General features: G+C 38.3%; 2 protein-coding genes across 3 annotated transcripts; both read right to left on the reverse strand.

The window, feature by feature from the left end:
- Positions 1-283: 283 nt before the first annotated feature.
- On the reverse strand, positions 284-5,445 carry LOC308702625 (C2 calcium-dependent domain-containing protein 4C). Of its 2 annotated transcripts, none has more exons than XM_081385621.1 (2): positions 5,340-5,445; positions 284-3,820 (listed from the first exon to the last, which is right to left on the reverse strand). In XM_081385621.1, exon 2 carries the CDS (start codon positions 3,778-3,780, stop codon positions 2,530-2,532), a length of 1,251 nt encoding a protein of 416 aa, XP_081241747.1. In that variant the 5' UTR covers positions 3,781-3,820; positions 5,340-5,445; the 3' UTR covers positions 284-2,529. The 2 variants fall into 2 exon arrangements, with proteins under 2 accessions (XP_081241747.1, XP_081241748.1); XM_081385622.1 differs by having other exon boundaries at positions 290-3,820; positions 5,336-5,359.
- Positions 5,446-9,424: 3,979 nt separating this feature from the next.
- cdc34a (cell division cycle 34 homolog a) lies at positions 9,425-20,797 on the reverse strand. Its single transcript, XM_081385120.1, has 5 exons — positions 20,203-20,797; positions 12,203-12,289; positions 11,158-11,255; positions 10,848-10,982; positions 9,425-10,716 (listed from the first exon to the last, which is right to left on the reverse strand). Exons 1-5 carry the CDS (start codon positions 20,386-20,388, stop codon positions 10,494-10,496), a joined length of 729 nt encoding a protein of 242 aa, XP_081241246.1. The 5' UTR covers positions 20,389-20,797; the 3' UTR covers positions 9,425-10,493.
- Between the last annotated feature and the right edge of the window lie 102 nt (positions 20,798-20,899).

Genomic DNA, 20,899 nt, shown 5'->3' on the forward strand with positions numbered 1-20,899 from the left:
TCAATTTTCTGACAATTATCAGAATATAAGACAATGTTCATTTCCCCATTTATCACCATGATATTTAAATGGGTTATTTTAACTTTTCCCCCTAAAATTAGTTTTTGCCTCTTTATCCCCATTATGGTTTAACCCGATTTTGCTGTGATATTTGCTCTAAAATAAGTTGATATTTCTGACAGAGTTTATGACAGTTTTGACCAAATTGAAGTACATTGATCAAACAAAATGAAATAAAATTCAAAATGGCCACAAATGTTTTGTTAATTTTTATTATTTCTTTCATGACTTGCAAACTTTGTTCATCTAAGATACAAATACACCAGTTGAACATCCATGCAGAGGTGCAGAAAAACACTGAAATTTCCATCAAACACTCACACTCACAAAAATATTATTGATTGATTACCACAGTGAAAATATTACCCATGCACACAAGTTACAAACAGCAGAGTTGACGGGCCAAACAGTTCACATCCATATCAAGTACATAGGATTGGCACTTTTTTTATACACCTGTTAAAACAGGAAGACTCCAGCATTCGAGTGGTTTAGGATATTAAAGACTTGATGAAACACCTGAATATAAATGAAAAGCTTTGTATGCTTTATGCACTCCAATAATTACTGCACAATCCACAGGTCATAAATATAGAAACATTCTTGTCCATTCCCTGCTTTGCTTGTGTAACCAACCAGCAATTAGTTAGTATCAATGGGGCCATTTGAGAAAACATTTTAATGAGCAATAGCCAGCTCATTACCTCAAAGATGCCTTTTCTGCTCTTCATCTATAAAATGGAGCCAGGAAAGGATTAAATGCTTACTAAATTTATATAATTTATAATGAAACATCAAAGGAGGCTAAATATTTCTTCCAATAACGTAATAGCCATTTGCCAGATTTTACTAGACAAATAATATCTCAAGCCAAAAAGATCCATGCATCCATCCATCCACTTATCCATCCATTCATCCATTATCATACTCATGTCATATTTCATTTTATTCATATGGTTTCTGTTTGTTGAAAAAGCACATTGCACATCATATCACTCAGTTGCATAATGAAACATGCATCATATATACCTCCATTTCCTTTCCATATGAATTTCACCTAAAATTTGGCTGTTGAAAGTATCTTTTACTACGCATTTAAATCTTTATATAACACAAATATTAGTTGATATTTCACTTAGTGCTTTCCTCTGGGTAAGTAGTGTGCATGGAAAGACTTTCAAAGAAAGTGTTTCATATGGACCATGTTTTATAAAAGGCTTTTGACAAAGAGTCCAAGCCAAAACACTCATTTCATTTGATATCCAACAAATATATACAGATAATGACACTTAGTCAAACAATGATCCAATCTGAGCAAATCTAAACATGCAAAAATCGCTCTTTAGTAAGGCTTCTGGGTTTCACCAAATGACATTCTGCGCACTGTTGCAAGAATACGTCATCACATTTACAAGTTTACGCAAACACATGCAGTGTGACACAAGATTGTTCAGTCTGGTTATTTATCCTCCAAATTAAACGGCAGATGCATCCAGGATCAAAGCTAACATTAGCACAGAGGGCCATTGTGTAGCTTCAAAGGACTGCGTAGCTCTGTTGAAAAAAGTCTTTACAATCAAAAAGGTAAACACTTGGTTTTAATCAGGCTAAATGAGTACAACCGGAATACGGAAGGCAACATACAAAAAGACTTTGTCATCGTTTCTTGTCAAAGACTCTTTTATATTTACAGGCAACAAATTCAAAGCTATGCTAATTCCTTGATCTATCACTGGCGTAACTTGGTTTTAAAAAGTGGTTGGGACTGGTGTGTTGGGTGGGGGGTCAGGGTGTTAATACAATATCAGAAATGTACAATAACAAACGCGAAAAAAAAAAAGAGTTTAATTTATTGACACCTATTCATCTTACACCTATATTTTGTCTTTAGAGTGAATATAGTGTATATATCACGTATAGAGTCTTTACGTGAATAAGTGAATAAATACATAGTTTGCAGTTGATGTTCATGTGTCAACGGGCTAGTGGTAGAATTTTTGTTAAGCGGGTCGAAGGTTCTGGCTTCTAATCTGCCCTTTTTCTCATTAAAACCAAAGACGTTCATCTGGGATATGTCAAGAGCAGGGACACATTTGTGTGCGTTTTGTTTTGCGATTTCACCGAAACGAACAGAGTCTGGATTTCAATTACAACACATTCCAGTACCAAATTGCCTCTTATTTAACACAAACAAACTAAATTAATACTTTGAGAGTCAACTGGAGTTGTTTACTTTGTATTAGGTATAACTGTGCCGGGAAATGTTTCAAAAAGTGGTGGGGACAATATCGACCCCCCCCATCCCACCCGCAAATTACGCCTATGTTGATCTTGAGCAGTTTTTTTTCTGAATTTGTGAATATTATATCAACCATAGGATTAGGCCGCATGAAAGACAACGAAGCAAATAGTACAGAAGACCCCTTTTACCCTATTGAAGACAGTGTCCCAGTGTCCCGTTATGAAGGCCTAAAATCCAGACAAGAGCTTGCACAAAGGGACCTCCCGTTCACCTAACAGCATGTCTCTTTTCAGGCTAGTGCCTTTATTCACAACCTTGATCTTCAAAGCTAGGTTCTTAACCTGAGCCGAAGTCACCGAATCAAAAAAGAAGTCCTCGTTGAAGATGGGATTGCGGCTGTTCTTGATTATCGTGCTCCTCTGCTTCTGCAACTTGCCTGGGTTGAGGTAGAGCGACACGCAACAGTTGATGCTCTTAATATCAAACATGGGATCATACAGGTCCTCGGCCGCCATAATGCGGATTCGCAGGCGGGCCGTACCCGCGTCGTAATCTGCACAAAGTCGGACGGTGCCTCCTTTGTGCATGTTGATGGTGTGCTCCTTGTGTTGAAGATGCTCCAGAGCTCCTCCACCTTGCAAGGAGGAACAGTGGCTCCGTCTAGGAACGTTCGGGCTGGGCTCCGCCGAACTGCACTCGTCTGTGGACAAGGAACTATGCCTGGCAAATGTCCGCTTGCCTTTTGCAACCTTGGCCTGTGTCTCGTGTGTGAAGATCTTGAGTAGGGAGGCGGAACGGGATAGCAGTGGTGAACTAAATGGGGAGGACTCTGCCGAAGAGCAAGTGTCGCTCTCGCCACCGCTAAAGTATCGGTAGGGGTTTATGTGCGAGGTGTTGAAGTCCGGAGGGTTGAGGTGATTCCCCTCGTTGGCGCTCTTGCTTTGGGTCTTGCGTTGAGTGTTGGGTGACGTCACTGGGCTGGTGTGGTCACAGTGGAACAGGGATTCTTTTCGCCGGGTGTGGGGACTCTCCATCAATGTGGCAAAGCCATAAGAAGTCTGAGTCTTTGGAATGTAAGGAAGTGACATGGCCGTCTGGGATTGAGGGTCGGCGTTTGTGTCACCTGCTACAACGTCGTCCGCACTCTCGATCTGAATGATGTGGCGGTTTGCCGCCCTAAGCAGGTTCTTGGTGTCTCCTGCCAACTTGCTGACCAATCGTGGGCTACGAGGGCTACTGATCTTCTTGTTGTTGATGGTTTGCTCAGACGTTGAGGGTCTCAGACTTTCTTTGGACTTGACGTCAGAAGCTTCGGTCTCTGGTGGGCAGCTTACCAGCTTTGGAGGGATGAAGAAATCTGGAATCTTATCAGGTGTGAGGACATTGCTATAGACAGGCCCCTTCCCCTTGTCACCTGCCTCTCCTTGCCGGAGCACATTTGTTTCAACTGAGTCCCGGATCTTCTCCAGAACCCACATGATCCCTCTGGGTTTAACCCACTGGGTGATGTGCGGACGCCTGTAACAAGTAATAAAACGTTCAGCAATGAGCATTAGATACGCACAGCTAATAATAACTTACAACAACAATGTACCATTATATCATGAACAATCGTCCCACATTTATATTAATCGTCCCACAGTTATAGGGTGACATAAACAGCAATTTTCAGGGGTGACTTTGAGGGTTGCAATTATTTAATTTTTTTGTGAGGTGGGTGGAGGTTCACGCCCCTGCTTGACTTCTTGACTTGAATAAAACAACATGCTCGTACATGAAGCTCATTTACAGTATATAGACTTTGTTTGACATAGCATTTAAAGCAAATTATCTGACAAAAGAAATATCAAGATCAAACAAATCTAATGATATTTGAAAAACTATGACTGTGGTGCCTAACATTTTTTTTCTGGCACCATGCAGATACATTTTTTTCCCTTTATTGTTCTCAGTCCTGGTCCTGAAGTACTCAATCATAGGACATTTTGTCCTTATGACACAAACCTGATTAAAATCATCAACTCATGAGAGGCTCTGAAGAGACCTTTACTGGGTGCGTCAGATAAGGGCGACATCCAAAATAATGTGCACTGGGGTACTTCGGACAAGAATTGAGAACAACTAATTTAGGTAGATAAAAAAGTCACCTTTATTTATAGCTTATACAATACAGAAGCTTTCAAAGAAGCTTTACAGTGATAACAGGAAAATTATGCATTTCGGCTGTCAGTTCAATGTTGATTCAGATCCGTTGTAAAGATCATCAATTATTAAATTAATTCATAGTTCATCTATAAAGCAGTTCTTCAGACAGCCCGAACAGTGATGTCATCGTCCAGCTCAGTTCAGTTCTCCTCTGGTCAACGAACGAACACGGTGTGATTATGATTCAGGCAGCATTACAAGTCAGAATTCAGATCAGGATCAGTAGCATTCAAATAACAGTAACGTTTGGACATGATAAGCTGTTAAGATTAACACAAAAGTGACTTAATCATGTTGATTATCCTTATTTATTAAATATCCAAAACTGAGACTGAATGCGCAGGAATAGCAAAAGGTTGCACTGATGGTTTGTCTGATTCATTGTTCACCTTCTCTGACAACTGCCACTCACAGAATTCATTTACAGAATTTCTCATTTAACAAATGGTGCTTGAAAATCAAAATGACAATCTCAATCAGCAGATTATTTTTTGTTTAATTTAAAATATGTAACATCCACAACATCCAGCTTTTCCTCTACAAAAGTACAAAATGAGTAACCAGATGGTGAGAGTTGTAACAGTTTCAAATGTACTTGTACTAAAAGGACAGTGAAAGCATCATAAATGTGTATTTTGACTTATGCATAACTATAAATGACTGGAAAACAAGACAAAGACTGCAGCTTATGATAAGAGTTTCAATAGACTGAAAGAATTTGTATCCTGTAAAACAAAAATCGTCTAATATAGCCTATCAAATAATAACAATTCTTAATTACAATGAAGTTCAAGAAAAGTAAACTTTTAAACCTGTTGCATAAATTACCTACTGGATTTGTTAATTATTTTCCTCTCCGTTGCGAATCCTCACACGGTTTTCACCTTTCCAGGCACTTGAGTGTTCATTAGTCTGTGTGCTGCAGTGTTTCCCCAGCCCGCGGTGAGAGAGGTGCAGATCCGCAGGGCTCCTGTTGCGCTTATATAGTCCTACTGCAGACGCGCGCGCGCCTGAACGAACCAATCAGAGGAAACGATGCTCTTCCGATTGGAGATGAATCGATTCAGCGAAGCCGAGGACTGAAAACAATCAGAGCTAAATAAATGCTGGGTTTAAAAAAAAAAACACACAGGGCTGTGCCTGTTTGATTTAAAGATTATGGTTTCAAATATTGTTAAAAGGATATGTATGTTGATGTTGTAGTAAGCTACCTAAAAATTAAGTCAATTCAGGGTTAAATTACTGTAAACGGAGAATTCGGAACAGTTTCCGTTAAAATTGTTTTTTTAATTATTGTAGGCCTATGTGTCGGTTTCCTTAACGTCATTATAAACAATATTTTGTCATATATTCTAGATTTGTTTTTTAATTAAAATGATTTAGAACTATGCTATAATATATTTGTTCTTTTCTGAATCTGAAATTTTCTCATTAGCCTACCAGAATCGTTCAAATCATCATTAATTTGTTAGACATTGTCGCAACTGAATAGCTTTAGTAATAGCAACAGTGTAGGCTATAGCCTTCAGACAGTAATGGCTGGAGTTGATTAAATCTGTTCTCACAGAAGAGGATGTGCAAAATAAGCATAGGCTACTCCATCATCGCTTGTTAGTTGCTCAGTCACTGCTAAAATTGACTGTTCTGAAAAAGTGAAGTCAGCGGAGCACAAAAGCACTTGACTTAATTTAATTTAAATCACTTGCCAATCTTCTGCCGCGATCATTGGTTTCCCTGGAGACCTTGCCATATCTATGGCAACAAATAGATTTTTACAGAAGCAGAAATAGAACAGGTTCCGAATAGTGACCCGTGGGGAAAGAAAGAAACCCCGCGGTGATGCTGTGGGGCTCCAGGAATAGATTAAGCATTGACTTATGGACATGTACTTTCACGAAAAGCTTGTAAAAAAGAATGCTCAAGAACAAAAAAAAAAAAAAAAGTTCACGCGATGTGCTATGGCTATTTAAAATCTGAAGCCATGGCCTACGATATTTGTGAGAAACAGAACACAACTTAAGTTTTTATTTACTAATGAAAACTGATATCAGCCCAAATAGGCTAGCTTATTGAGAGAATTGTTACAATCTTTTCAATTAATCGGTTGACAAAATCTAAAATGTAAATGATTCGATCGGGAAGAGGGTCGATACTGACTCAGCGGTCAACAGCCATTTAGATCGGTTTCTCTCACAAAGCTATAGTATGACTTCAAAAGACATAGAATATAGCTAACGAGTCAACTAGAACACGTTTATGAAACTTTTCTGGTGCTTTTTGAAGTAAAAAAAATACTTAATATAATTGTAATGAAACAAAAATTACCAGTAGGCCTCCATAGTCCACCCAAAAATGAAAATTCTGTCATTAATTACTGCACCCTCCTGTCGTTCCCAACCCGTAAGACTTTCATTCATCTTCGGAACAATTTTTTTGATATTTTTAATGAAATCTGAGCGATTTCTGTCCCTCAGCTACACAACTACCACTTGATGCTTCAGAAAGTTCATATGGAGATTGTAAAACTAATCCACATGACTCAAGCGGTTTAGTGCAAATTTTCTGAAGAGACTCTATCGCTTTGTATGATGAACGCAGCACATTTGAGCTTCCACAAGAACCAATGAGCTTTGTTCTCGCAACAGTTGATGTTTGCTGATCAATGTTATTATGTGAAAAAAAAGCCTAAATTCAACCTGTTCATCATATAAAGCGATCGAGTCTCTTCAGAAAATTTTGACTAAACCACTCAATTCATATGGATTAGTTTTACGATCTCTTCATAAACTTTTTGAAGCGTCAAAGTGGTAGTTGCTTAGCTGTCAATGGAGGGCCAGAAATCTCATATTTCATCAAAAAAATGTTCATTTGTTTTCCGAAGATTATTGAAAGTCTTGCGGGTTTGGAACGACAAGAGGGCGAGTAAATGATGACAGAATTTTCATTTTTGGGTGAACTGTCCCTTTAAGTCGTGACAATGTTTTTTTAATGCTAAATGTAGCATAGATAGTCTGTTCACCAAATTCAGTACGAACTCATGTCAAGTGCCATTACCAAGTCGCACTGTGTGCCTCTATTTCAAGAGTTTGGATGGATGACTAGAGGACAGAAATAAAGATCCGGTATAACAAGAAAACAGGCTTGAACTAGAAAATGAATGCAACAGTTGGACAGCCAAAAGGCTAAGAGCTCTTAGTGTTCTAGCAAGTAATATATGGCTCACATGGATTCATTTATGTTCTTTGACAAATGCAAGTGGGGAGAAAGGAAGAGAATAAACACCACTCACTCATTTCACAGTAGGGTTTATTGTTAAACTACATTGCCCGTCATTGGTTTCCTTGGCGACAGCGACACACTCATACCCTCCTGGGAGACTTCAAGTTTTTCCCATCAACCTCTTGTCTGAATCGCTCGACCCACCAATCAGCAACAGCGAAGAGTGTGTGAGAAGAACACTTCTGTCTGGAGGGCAAGACCCAGTTATGATGGGTTAAGGATGCTTCATATACAGTAGTTAAACCTATAATGAAACATTAAAGAGATAGTTCACCCAAAAATGAAAATTCTGTCATCATTTACTCGCCCTCAACCTGTATGAAAATCTTTCTTCTGCTAAGTTTCTACAATACTTCACATATAACCACAATCCTTGTGCCACAACTTAAAGGGACAGTTTACACAAAAATGTCAATTCTGTCAGCAATTTCTTTCACACAAAATTTAGCACAAAAGAAGATATTTTGAAGAATGTCAGTAACCAAAAAGTCATACAATGGAAGTCAGTGGGCCTGTCAACTGTTTGGTTATTCTTCAAAATATCTTCTTCAGCAGAAGAAATAAATTGCTGACAGAATTTAAATTTTGGGGTAAACTGTCCCTTTAAGTTGTGGTTAATTATGAAATTTTATTGCGTTCCAAGATAAGCTAAAAGGTTTTACAGGATTTCCACATCATTTGACCAATGACCAAGTCATTAATGATTACTGGATAAGGATTTTAAATCCAATAGAGATTGCGGTCACAAAATATAATATAAACATGGAATCATGTTTGGATTTGGAAGCAAAAAAATGTATTTCTTTCCAGAACATTTTGAGGTTTTTTTTCTTATTCATGTATTATTTTTTTTAATTTAAATGTTACAATTAAATTTGTTTTTAAAAAAGGCACCTGAATTATAAAATCAAAATGTGTCGATCAACAAAAATGTTGCCCTGGCTCTGTGAATTTTAGCAATGGCTCTGGCGTGACAGATCAGAGTCGCAGATCATCAGTGCCTTATGCCGTGGTCATGCCTCCAATCAAAGACCTTTCAGTTTAGCTGACCTTCAAGGTTTGTCGGCATCACAGATGTGCAGAAAAACTCCAGACTACAGTGACATCTTGACAAAACCCCTTCAAAATGGATCTTGGCATGTGTGTGAAACTCCATTCACTCCTCATTCCATGAAAGGTCTACCACCTACAATCAAGATTTATACCTTTAAATAGCAATTATTCCTTCACATCTATTTAAGGGATGACTGTCTAGCATAAGCATTTTCTTCACTTGCACTGTATTAAAAATTATGGTGCTTTATCTTAATATATATCCATGTTGACTCACTCACATATTCCAGGTACTGGCATTGAAGTATATAATGTCATTAATTTTGAGCTGCTTTAATTTGAAATGTAGCAAATTTAAACCAAACGCTCAATTTTGAAAAAGAAATGTCAGGTAGATAAAAACATTAACCTATTAGCTATAGTTAGGCTAGGTTGACAAATGTAATTCATTACAATAAGCAGCCCACTGCTGCCCTCTAGTGGCAAAATTGGTACTTTGGTACGAGTTGGCACAGTGGCACCATCTAGTTGCTTTATTTTCATTTTTATTAATATATATATATAAGCAGTGTAGAAAGATAATTTACTATTCATTATATAATTGGATTTTATTATTTGTTTATTCATCAACATAATTGAATTACAGCAATTCTAATAAAGACCTTTATTCAGACTTTAAATAGATTTACAAAGCATACCAAAAAAAAGAAAAGAAAAAAAAAAAGTACAAACAAGAAGGGAAAGTGGCCTAAAATACCCCTTTGTGCATATAAATCAGCTGAGCGGGTTTGGAGAGTCTGTTGGGGTCAAAAGGTGAGCCACAAACACACCAATGTTTTCCTGAGGAGGATTTTAGGTTCCAAATAAAGTCACCACAAAGCTTTAAAATGAATAAGGATATACAGAATAACAAAACTAAAATACCCTCAAATGTCAAAGAGTAGCTAAATATAGCGCAGAATCAAACTCAAAAGACTCAAACTACCTCGCAACCCCCATAAAATCGAAAACAAAACACACATAAAGACAGGTTGGTTTGTGGGTAAAATGACACATATTGAAGTCCCAAAGGAAACCAAGCTTAGAATGGTGTGAACTGTATGCGATGCATCAATTTATCAAAAGCCTTGTCGAAATCCTCTTCTGGAGAACATTTTTATCGGAGAAGCTTGTTCAGTCCTTGGCTACAGAAGCACGATATAATGCATTGTGGTGTAAGAAAGAGAAGTAGCCCTGAGAATGTGTATTAGCTACTTTCCCCCCCACTCAAGACGCCAATACTGTTAAATCACAGAAATGGAAAACCTGAGATCAGGTGCCTTTGAAAGGCAAGTTAGTTGTTTATCAAGGACCAAATAAACATGAGCTGGACTGTTTCGCACTGATTGGTTGAACCAAACCTGCCCCCCAACAAACCAGACAAAACAAAATGTAAGAAATAAAAAACAAACCCTCAAAGCGTCTGGGTTTGGAGTTGACTGCAACTGTCAGTTGCCGTTCGAACAGAAGTACAAAAACAGTTCATCGGGATCAATAACCTCTTGCCCTTTGTGACGTTAGGGAGCTCAGGATCTTCAAACAGAAAAATTATTCCTTTTCCTTGATTTAAAACCAAACGGAAACCAGAAGTGAAGAGTTCGGAAAGCTCGGGTCGTCAAGAGTCCTCCGTCCCAGAGTCGTCTTCATCATAGCGACAGCCCTCACCTTCCTCTTCATCGTCGTCGTCTAAATCCTCATCATCGTAGTAGTCATCGTAGAATAAGGTGGTGCCCTCGTCGGCGGGTGGGGCGCGGGTACGGATGCAGTATTCCGCCAGTGTGGTGGGCACTTTGACCCCGTCCCGTTCTGCTTCGGCTTTGGTGGCTAAAACCTGCTTCCTGTGAACCAGGACCAAAACATGCAGTTGAGTGCAACCCTCAAAATACAACACAAATTATGAACATTATGCATGTAAATATGCAAATATGTCTAAGCATGACCGCAAATGAGTGAAAGGGTTTTTTTTAACCTGATGATCTCTGCATATTCGCGGTCTTTCCCCTTACTGTCCCTCCATTTGCGGTACATGACAGAGGCGTCCACGTTGGCTGGCGAGAAGGTGTTGGGTTCATTCAACAGCGAGATAACGCTCAATAAGATCGTTCTGAAAGGGAAGTAGATATCAGATGATTAAACGAAACCAATTACGACCATTTGGCTTAATTATTAATCTCAAACTGTTGAGGTGAACTGAGAAGAAGAGGGATTGTGTAAACATCACAAGGGAGAAACTGTCAAATATCCTGCTGTAACATTCAGACAGGCTTTTGATGTTGTACCTCACATTCTGTGTTGGGTTCCACCTCTCTGATGGCAGTTCTCCACTCTGGGGATCGTCCACTGGCGGGTGCAGGATGGAAATACATACGTCGCCATTCTGAAATAATGTCAAATGATGTTAAAGGGGTTGTCAACACGTTTGAATACTTGATAGTGCACTCATATATATACATATATATATATATATATATATTTTTTTTTTTTTTTGGTAAACTCTTTCCCTACCAGAGGTTTAAATAATAAAAAGTTGCCAGGCACCAGCGTTTTTGATCATTTTCATAATTTCATGGCCCCCAGAATATTGATTTGTATGAATATCTGAGGATGCAAGATTTTAAAAGAAAGAAAAGAGCCTCTGCTTTAAAATAAAATGTTTAATTCTAGCTTTAATGCATTCTATATATATATATATATATATAAACACTTGAATGTCGGTAAAACACGGAAAGCCGGAAAATTCTGTCAATAGCAGGGAAAGAGTTAATAAAAATCACTGAATTTGGTTTTGTTTTGTTGTATATGTATATGTGGACTGCAGACAGAAATTAGCATTTGCTAACTCTGGTACAAAACATCTTTTCATAAGATTAATGTATTTTGTACATTGTCCCTGACAAATAAACTAATTAAATATGTAAAAAAAATAAAATAAAAGATATATATATATATAAAAAAATGATATTTAATATTTATTTTTTAAAAAATGATAAGATTTTATATATATATATATATATATATATATAATCTTAAAGATATATACACATTAAAAAATATTTAAAATACCAGATTTTCAGTGTGGACTTTTGTATAAACAGTGCATTTATTTGATCACATTCAGTTCCATTTTGAAGGGGGGAAATAATGGTCTGACGCAAAAGCAATTAGGATGGACAAATTAGGTAAATTCCTAAATTCATTTCTTTTAAATAAAAGGTAAAATTCATAAGTATTAGATGTCTGTGTAATAAAATGAATTGCATTCATATAAGTTTTAATGAAAGCCAACACTGATCCGGCTGTAGTTTGATTGGGTTTGAGTATAACCTCATAGATGTTGGGATGCCACATCTTGGTGAGGAATCTGAAGGCAGGAGGCGAGTACGGGTAGTCAATGGGGAATTTGATGCGTGCCTGAAAGAAATAACACATTTATTAGGGAACGGATATAATAGCACATTGTCTTTCAACAATACGTGATGAGCTCACTCAATGGAGCAATATAACACCAACACCCAATCTCTACGGGTACTGTATAGCTTTGTCATTTAACAGCGAAATACACCTCCATGACACATCTAATGATCTATTCAATGGCTGAGTGGTAAAAACTGCTTGGGTAAATTACAAAAATCTCTCATGCTCCACCACACATCCCTTTCAAAATCAAGCACTACCCTTTGATACGTTTCCCATTTGAGAATATCTGATTTAGCTGAAAGCCTGTTACAAGTTAAGCTACCATATGCAATGCAGCCAACAGCATATACACTGATTTGTGGTGCAGGCTGATAATCCGTCCCAAATTTCGACAGAAGCATTTCAATGCGCTGTAGAATTACACATCCTCAAACATGTATAAATACTATCAGTTAAAAACGTGAGCACTACTGTAAGCTTCACGTGGGTGTTAGCAGGCCAAGACAATTACCAAGTCAAGCACGTACCATCTACAAGCACACTTTTCACAGGTAGAGCAGCAATCTTAAAAAAACTTGTAGGGGTTCATGATAGTTTGTGGACTTCTTACCAAGAAGAAACCTAAGAGCTTTATGAAAAGGGAAAATCAATTAAACACCAGCTCATGGACTATCGTTCCAACCGTGGGGTTGGAGGCACTATATTAAAGGTTCGCCGAGGTCTAAACTTGTTCAGATTTTAAATTCAGTGATACGATTACACACTGGATCAGTGACATGCATATTCATGTATATCCGAGCATAAACAAACCCTTTATACACACAGATCCTTCTCAATCTGTAGAAAGCTGAGCCTGGTGCTTTACAATAGAGAGGGTGGTGGGCACACATGCATACGGACCACTCCGCAACCCCCACACATTTGCTGATTTGGCACGGTCAGCTGGTGTGTGCTTCAAAGGGCCAGCTCTCGGAGGGGAGACTGGGGGTTGGGAGAGCCAGCAACCAAACACACACACACACAGTGCCACCTGTACGTATCAAGTGATACTCGATTCCTGAAACCCAAGTAGCGCAGGGCAACTTTCAAGCAAGCAAGCGTATTAAACCTCAAGTAGGGATCCGTGTAAGAAGGTAACGGTATTACGTTTCGCCAGAGGCAGCTTACAGGAGTCGCCGCTGCACATGACCCGACACACAAGAGCTTGTGACAGCAGTGTCTCTCTTTAGCTACATTATCTAACAACTAGACGAGAGGACTTAAACTTAAGGCACAGGGATGTGCAAAAATACAGATTGCCCTGTATAAATAGGCTGTGTATGATTTTTACGATCATTGCTTGCGCAACACCAGCAGTCTATCAGACTGTATGATATACATCACAGCTAAGAATGAGATGTACCAATCAACAGGTTCAAAGCTCAGTGAACAACTTTCTGATGCTGCCAGAACTTTGTCAGAGGCTGAGATTTATTTTTGTTTACACCTGGTATTATGCGTTTGGTCGATCGCATCACTAGTAGATGAGGGAGACATTCCCGTTTACACCTGGCGTTTTAATCCGTCTCTTGTCCACTTTCAATCCCTTCTGTCCTGATTTCTTCAAGGGGAGGGTCTATGTTACTGTATGTTTTTTTTTTTTTTTTTTTTTTTAGATCATTGTGCTTAGTACGCTTTTCGTTTTCAAATCAAACTTTCTTCAGCCGACAAAGTTGAGATCCTATCTGGCTAGTTCGCTTCCCATAATGTTTAGGCATTAGGTCAGTAGGCGGAGAGAATACGGTCTTGTGGCTGTTTGAACGCCTTCGATCACATGAGTGTTTTTCACACTACGAAAGCAATCCGGTCGAATCCATTTTCAACTACCTCTGGAAGTGGTCGAAAGTGGACAAGCTCAAAACAATTTAGACCCCGTTTACACCTGTAATTAGCGTCATTCACTTCTGATCCATCAACGAAAACGCTTCTAATACCAGGTGTAAACGGGGCCTGATACGTTACATCTCTAAATTTATCTCCGAAATTGGAAGTGGTCGTTTGCATTATATGATTCCTTAATGGTTGGTACAACTGAATATCTACTGGCAAGATGAGTGTCATACGATGTGTCACAGCTCATTGTTTTTGGAACGGTTGATTCAACAGATGTTAAACTTCATGAACAAGCCAAATACAGCATTTGGTTTACATGAGAAACTCATTCTGCAATACACTCATATCCGTATATTTGGTTGAAGTGAAATGCAAATGAAATTATGGGCATCTTGGAATTAAAAATACGTTTTTGCATGAAAAATCCCTGTCTTAGAGCTGACTAAATATAAATCTCTCTCCTACAATCCCATTTGAGTAAACGAGAATCCCATGGATATTGAGCTGGTAGAGGAAATAAACCAGGTCACTGCTGCTCTCCTTGAAGAAGAAAAAAAAGTCCTGTTCTCCTACACCTCTATCACTCTTCCTCGTTTTCCGTTGCATAATCTCACTCCCTCCATCCCAACTGAAACAGAGCTGATGGGAAAATGGTGTCCCTGAGGGTCATAGGTAGGAAGTTGTTCTTTTAATTCCCACAACTATATGATTTGAACAAAAACTGTCATTGATTTAGGTAAGAATGAGCAAAAACAAAAAAACAAATCCAATCCAACCTGACAGTTCAGATGGAAACATTTTAGCATTTAAACCAAATGTGGTTTTAAAAATAATTTCTAGCTTCACGTTGCACATTTTCCGTTGTTTTTTTCCCAGGAACTTTACACAGTTTGATATTCAGAAGCATATTTAATGCTAGTTCTAGTTGAAACATTTGTTCCTCAGACATTCCTGTTTAACAGAAAAAAGTATCAGCTGTATGCAAAGTGACCCACATTTGGCTTTCGACCACTGAAAAGGTGTACAATTTACTCATGGAGCCACAAAATCCCCATATCTCTGGGACTGAACCATATAGAGCTTTAAAAGTGAAGATATCAAAATAAAGTTTAAGAACCCAAATCTAAGATATTAGATAAAGGATATTAAGATATCTTTACTACTTCTTGAGTTACAGGCATGCGAGCTTTTGGGGAAAAACATGAGGTGCTTTTTTCCTATTTTTGAAATGTCACTATTGCAACAAGGATTGGTTTCACTTTATTTTGATGGTCCCTTTAACACGTTCTGTTGACCAAGTAACTTTGCACCTACATGTCTACTAACTCTCATTAGAGTGTCAGCAGACTGGTAGGGTTAGAATAAGTTGACAGTTGCAAAGTTACTTATAGTCAGTAGAATGTCTGTTGAGGATCATCACAATAAAGAGTTAGCAGATATTAAGCAGACAGTTCACTAATCCTCTAATGAGAGTTAGATGACATGTAGTTGCAAAGTTACTTAGTCAATGTTCAAAAAGGACCATCCAAATAAAGTGTTACCAAAGAATTTACTAATATGTGTGAAAATAAAATGATGCTGGCATCTCTCTAAAGTAATTTTCGCCCACCTTTTATCACGGCTGATACTTTTTCCCTTTTAAAAAGGAATATCTGAACAAATAATGTTGAAACTGGAAATGTATCTTGTTTTTTTCTATAAACAATTACATAGAGTATACCTGTCTGAGTGCCATAAATATTTTTTCCCCACAGTTGGCGTGCCTGTAACTAAACATATTAAAGATATCTTAATATCCTTATAGATTCTAATTCGGAATAAACTTTTCTTTTGGAATCTTCATTTTTAATGCCCTATGTGGTTTGATCCCAGAGATATTGGGATGTCAATGCAAAGTGTAGTTAATGACACTGCGTATTTGAACTCTTGGCAGCTTCAGAAGCTGTTAAAATGAACAAATCCCTTCTTCCAAATAGAGAGGTATTTATGCCTCAGAGAGGTATGCGTTCTATATAATTATTTTGATAGAGGGAAACAAGATACATTTCTAGCTTCAACATTATTTATTCTTCAGACATTCCCCTTTAAAAATGCAGTAAGTATCAGTTGTGTGCAAAGGGAACCACATTTGGTTTTTAAATGGGTAAAATACAACAGATTTATTTAACATGAAGCTGCATTGAGATCCCCATATCTATGGGACTGAACTATATAGGCCTTAAAAGTGAAGGCTCCAAAAGAAAAGTTTGTTCAGAATGAGAATCTATAAGGATATTAAGATATCTTGAATACTTTTAAGAGTTACAGGCACGCAAACTTTGGAAAAACAATATTCATGGCAGTGTTATTTGTTCTTCAGACATTCTTCTTTAAACAACTATCAGCTATTTAAAAAGTTAACTACATTTGGTTCTTGACCATTGGAAATAGATACAATTCAACAATTTGAACATGGAGCTGCTTTAAGACCCCCATATCTATGGGACTGAACTATATGAAAAGGCTTTGAAAAGGAAAACAAAAAACAACAACAAAAGAACAAAGTTAATTAAGAATGAGAATCTATAAGGATATTAAGATTGAATTGAATGAATACTTTGAGTTTGATACTTTGATTGAGTTACAGGCATGCCCACTTTGCAAAAATAATGTTCATGGCACCCAGACAGGTGTTTATGTAATTGTGTTGATAGATACATTTCTAATTTCAACTTTTTTTCTTAAGATATTTCTCTTTAAAAGAATAAGGCATCAGCTGTATGAAAAAGTGAGGCACATTTTGTTTTCGACCACTGAAAATGGTGGTCAAATTAAATGCTACAATTGACCAATTTACTCATGGAGCTGCATTAAGATCTCCATATCTCTGGGATTGAACTATCAAGGGCCTTTTAAATGAAAACACCAAAAGTACAGTTTATTAAGCACCAGAAAATGAGTTACAGGCATGGAAACTTTCCTTTTTCCCATTTTTGAAGTGTCACCGTTGGATTATAATGCAACAAAGATTGCTAAATTCAACAGATTTGACTAACAGACTTGCCAATCAGTGTAAAAAAATAGAATAAAGATGCTACCATCTTTCTAAAGTCATTTTACCCCCCTGTAATTTGCATTACTCAGTAAATATATATCAATTACATTTAATATTTTGACTTTCACCCTTAAGGCCCGTTCACACCAAGCACGATAACTATAAAGATAACGATAAAGATAACTATATATGTGTCCACACCAGCGACCGATAACGGTCTTTTTATTCTAAGCACGTGCGCGCCCGGATGATCCAGATCCATTTTAAATGCGCGAGACCTTTAAATTAGAATGGATTCTGATTGGCTGTCAGTGTTTTATCGTTCGACAGCTGGAAAAAAATCGTTCTGGGGTGCGTTTCCCGAAAGCATCGTTGGCCAACTATGGTCGCAAGTTCATCGCAATGTCCATTGAACTCTATTGGTTACGACGGAACTTGCGACCATAGTTGGCCAACGATGCTTTCGGGAAACGCACCCCAGAAAGTGATCCCAACGATATCGTTCCTCATATCTTTATCGTTATAGTTGTGGTGTGAACTCTGTTATTCTTTAATATAGAGAACGATTTTTAGAATTATATCTTTATCGTTATCGTCCTTGGTGTGAACGGGCCTTAGGCTATTTTTGTTTGTCTTTCTACACACAAAAAAAAAATTAACAAAATCTAAAATTTGAGCTGTGGAAGTTTCCGAAATTTGGTTGATTTGACATGGAATGACCCTATAACACATTATATGAAGTGTACAAAAACCTTCAATCACTATTGAGGTAAGCATGAGTAAAACGAAGTCAAATCTGACATTCATCTGACCATTCAGCACACATCTTGAAAGAGTTAAATTGAGTTGTTATTATGGGCTGACTCACTCCAAACACCTTCCAGGCACAAAATGAAGCCAGAACAGGCACAGTTAGAGCATCAGTCTCTCATTTCTGTGACACTCCGTCAGTGGGTAACATGACTCGAGTCAAACCCAGCTCACAACACCTGCCAAAGGGCCTGGGCGTGTGCATGCTTCACTGGGGCTCAGGAGCCAACCCTGCTACCTGTCAGCTAAGCGCCACGTGTAAGAACTTGAAGCCTGCTTAAAGGGATCCCACTCATGAGAACTTAATGACTGTGCCAAATCTCTCTTAGCTGGAAAATTGAAGACAGAAACAGAGTGACGTTAGGGGTGGACGGCATGACCAAAATCTGACGAAAGCGATATGAGTCATTTTATATTACAGGAACGATTTAAATTAACAGACAGATAGATAGATAGACAGATAAACAGATAGATAGACAGGCAAGATAGACAGATACATAGATAGAGCAACAGAGACAGACAGACAAATAAATAGATTGAACAACTGAGAGTGATAGGGAGATTTTCACATTTCTCCTGAACTTCTGTAACAAGCCGATAATTCTCACATTATGGCTGAAATGAAATGAAGATAATTCAATTTTATACCATTTCGTCTAAATATAAAGTATTACATAAAAAATAAAAGCTACAATTCTTCCTGTATAAATGCTACAAGTGAAATTAGGCCTCACAACACGGACATTGGTTTTCAGATTTCCATATACGTACATATATAGTTTTGTTGTGAACAATCATAATGCCAAAAAACAGAATAAAAGGTCCATTTCAACCGAGAAAAACAAATGCAGAAGGGAAACCGGTCTGTTTCTGATGGGGTAGTAGTGTGCAGGAAGTCATGGTTTCTCATCTCTTCCTGTTGGAAGAGACTCTGAGAGGGTCCCATGGCTGACCTGCTTCCTTCCTCCTCGACAACAAACAGAAACACACACCGTTTTCCACATCAATGCAGGACAACAACAGGACTGAACCAAAGACTTTGACTGAACTGAATGTTCACAGCTATGAATCGTCTCTAAAGTTTAGACAACATGAAAAGGAGACTGAACTGGCATAATACATTTGTTTCTGGTTCAAACCAGGTTGTAGCCAATGTGCCCAGCCGGTCAGTGGCCACTTGCTGATGGCATGTGTGTGTGTGTGTGTGTGTGTGTGTGTGTGTGTGTGTGTGTGTGTGTGGAGGATGGTTGGCCAGCATGCAAGCCAACGACACAGGCATAGCTATGAAGCCGGGCTAAATATAACTCCACCATTGTTGTAGTCTGCCAGAGTGACTTTGCTTGGACATAGCACAAGGTTTTTAACATAGGTTACATTACAGAGTAGCCTATAGCTATCTAATATGTTACAGTATTTCAGGTTAATGCATTGGATTATTTTTGTTGACTACATTTATGAACTCACATGAGTCATGAAAGCTATTGGCAGATGAAGCAATAAATATGACTGATGTCTTCCTGTTGACAGAACATGTTCAACATGTAGAACAACACTAAGCGATACAGCTCCAAAAATGAAGCAATAGATTGTGTCATTTAGGGTGATAGGTTGGCTCTGGAAAAAGATTGTTGTGGTTTATTATCTTTGAAATAAGCCTATACTTTGAACTTTAACCAAGTAAATCACATTGAGAGAACTTTAGAACGTTCAGTCAATGTTCTAGAGAGCTGTGTGTAAAAAGTAACACTGGGAACAAGAGCAAATGTTGGACGAATGGAACGTTGGCGTTTAGAAAAGTAGAACGCCGAACCGCTGTTTTAAAGTGACAGTACAGCGAAAAATGAAAACTCTATTATCACCCACATGTCGTTCAAAATCGTTCGTTCTTCCGCGGAACACAAAAGGACACATAGGCAGAATAATAATGCCAGCCTGAGTCACTTATTTCCTTCATATATTTCATTTTGTGTTCCAAGGAAGAAAGTGAGTCAAACAGGTTTGGAACCACAGAACGTCACTTCTTTAAAGAAATGAATTGGGCAAAGAAACACTCACAACGTGAGTCATAAACAATGGTAATAAAACAAAGAGTCACTGACCCTCAAAAATGACATTTATACATCATGAAAAACAATTACTCTATGTATAAAACTCATAAATTAACAAAACATAAGAGTCAGCCGTCACTCACCTTAAAATACCCCCCCTCATAGTGCGTGTTGGGGGGTCCAAAAATCGCGACTTCCCAGTTGTACAAGTCCGACTCATCGACTAAAGTTATTTTAAAGCCTTCAACCGGCTCGTCCTGGAGACTTTTTAGCTCCAGCATTAAAGCCTTTTGGGAACTTGCAACATGGTGGTGTCTATGCTGAGCCATATTCCAAAAACAAACGACCAGGCATCCAAAACAACCCCGCAAACAAGTTTGATTCGTCCGTTTCACAAACGCGCCGCTAGGTCAGTGGCAGCACACGCTGAAGTCGAGCGAACAAACGCGAGATAAATCACTCGATGACAATTTTCGCTTAGCGAGTACCAGCCCCAGCGGATTTGCTGTTCGCGTCGGGCATTTGAAGTCCCACGATACGCACCTGCCGTCGATATTAAACGTGTTAAACTAATCAAGCGTTCCGCCAGTAAACAAACATGCAATGCGGGGCAGCTTGTTCGAGTCGTCTCGCTCCCTCCCCCAGCAGCGTCACGCGAGACTCGGTGCCACCAGCAGACCACGTCCCTCCTAATATCCTCCTGCAACCAATGGAGGGCATGCTGAGTAGCTTAACCCTACGGAAGGAATATATTTTAACAACGCTTAAATAAATTACCTCATTATCAATATTATATGGCAAATATTAACAAAACACGTTGACTTTTTTTTTAAATCCCCA

The sequence above is a fragment of the Scardinius erythrophthalmus genome (genome assembly GCF_964197995.2).
Source record: "Scardinius erythrophthalmus genome assembly, chromosome: 14".
In the NCBI taxonomy this organism is placed as follows: Eukaryota; Metazoa; Chordata; class Actinopteri; order Cypriniformes; family Leuciscidae; genus Scardinius; species Scardinius erythrophthalmus.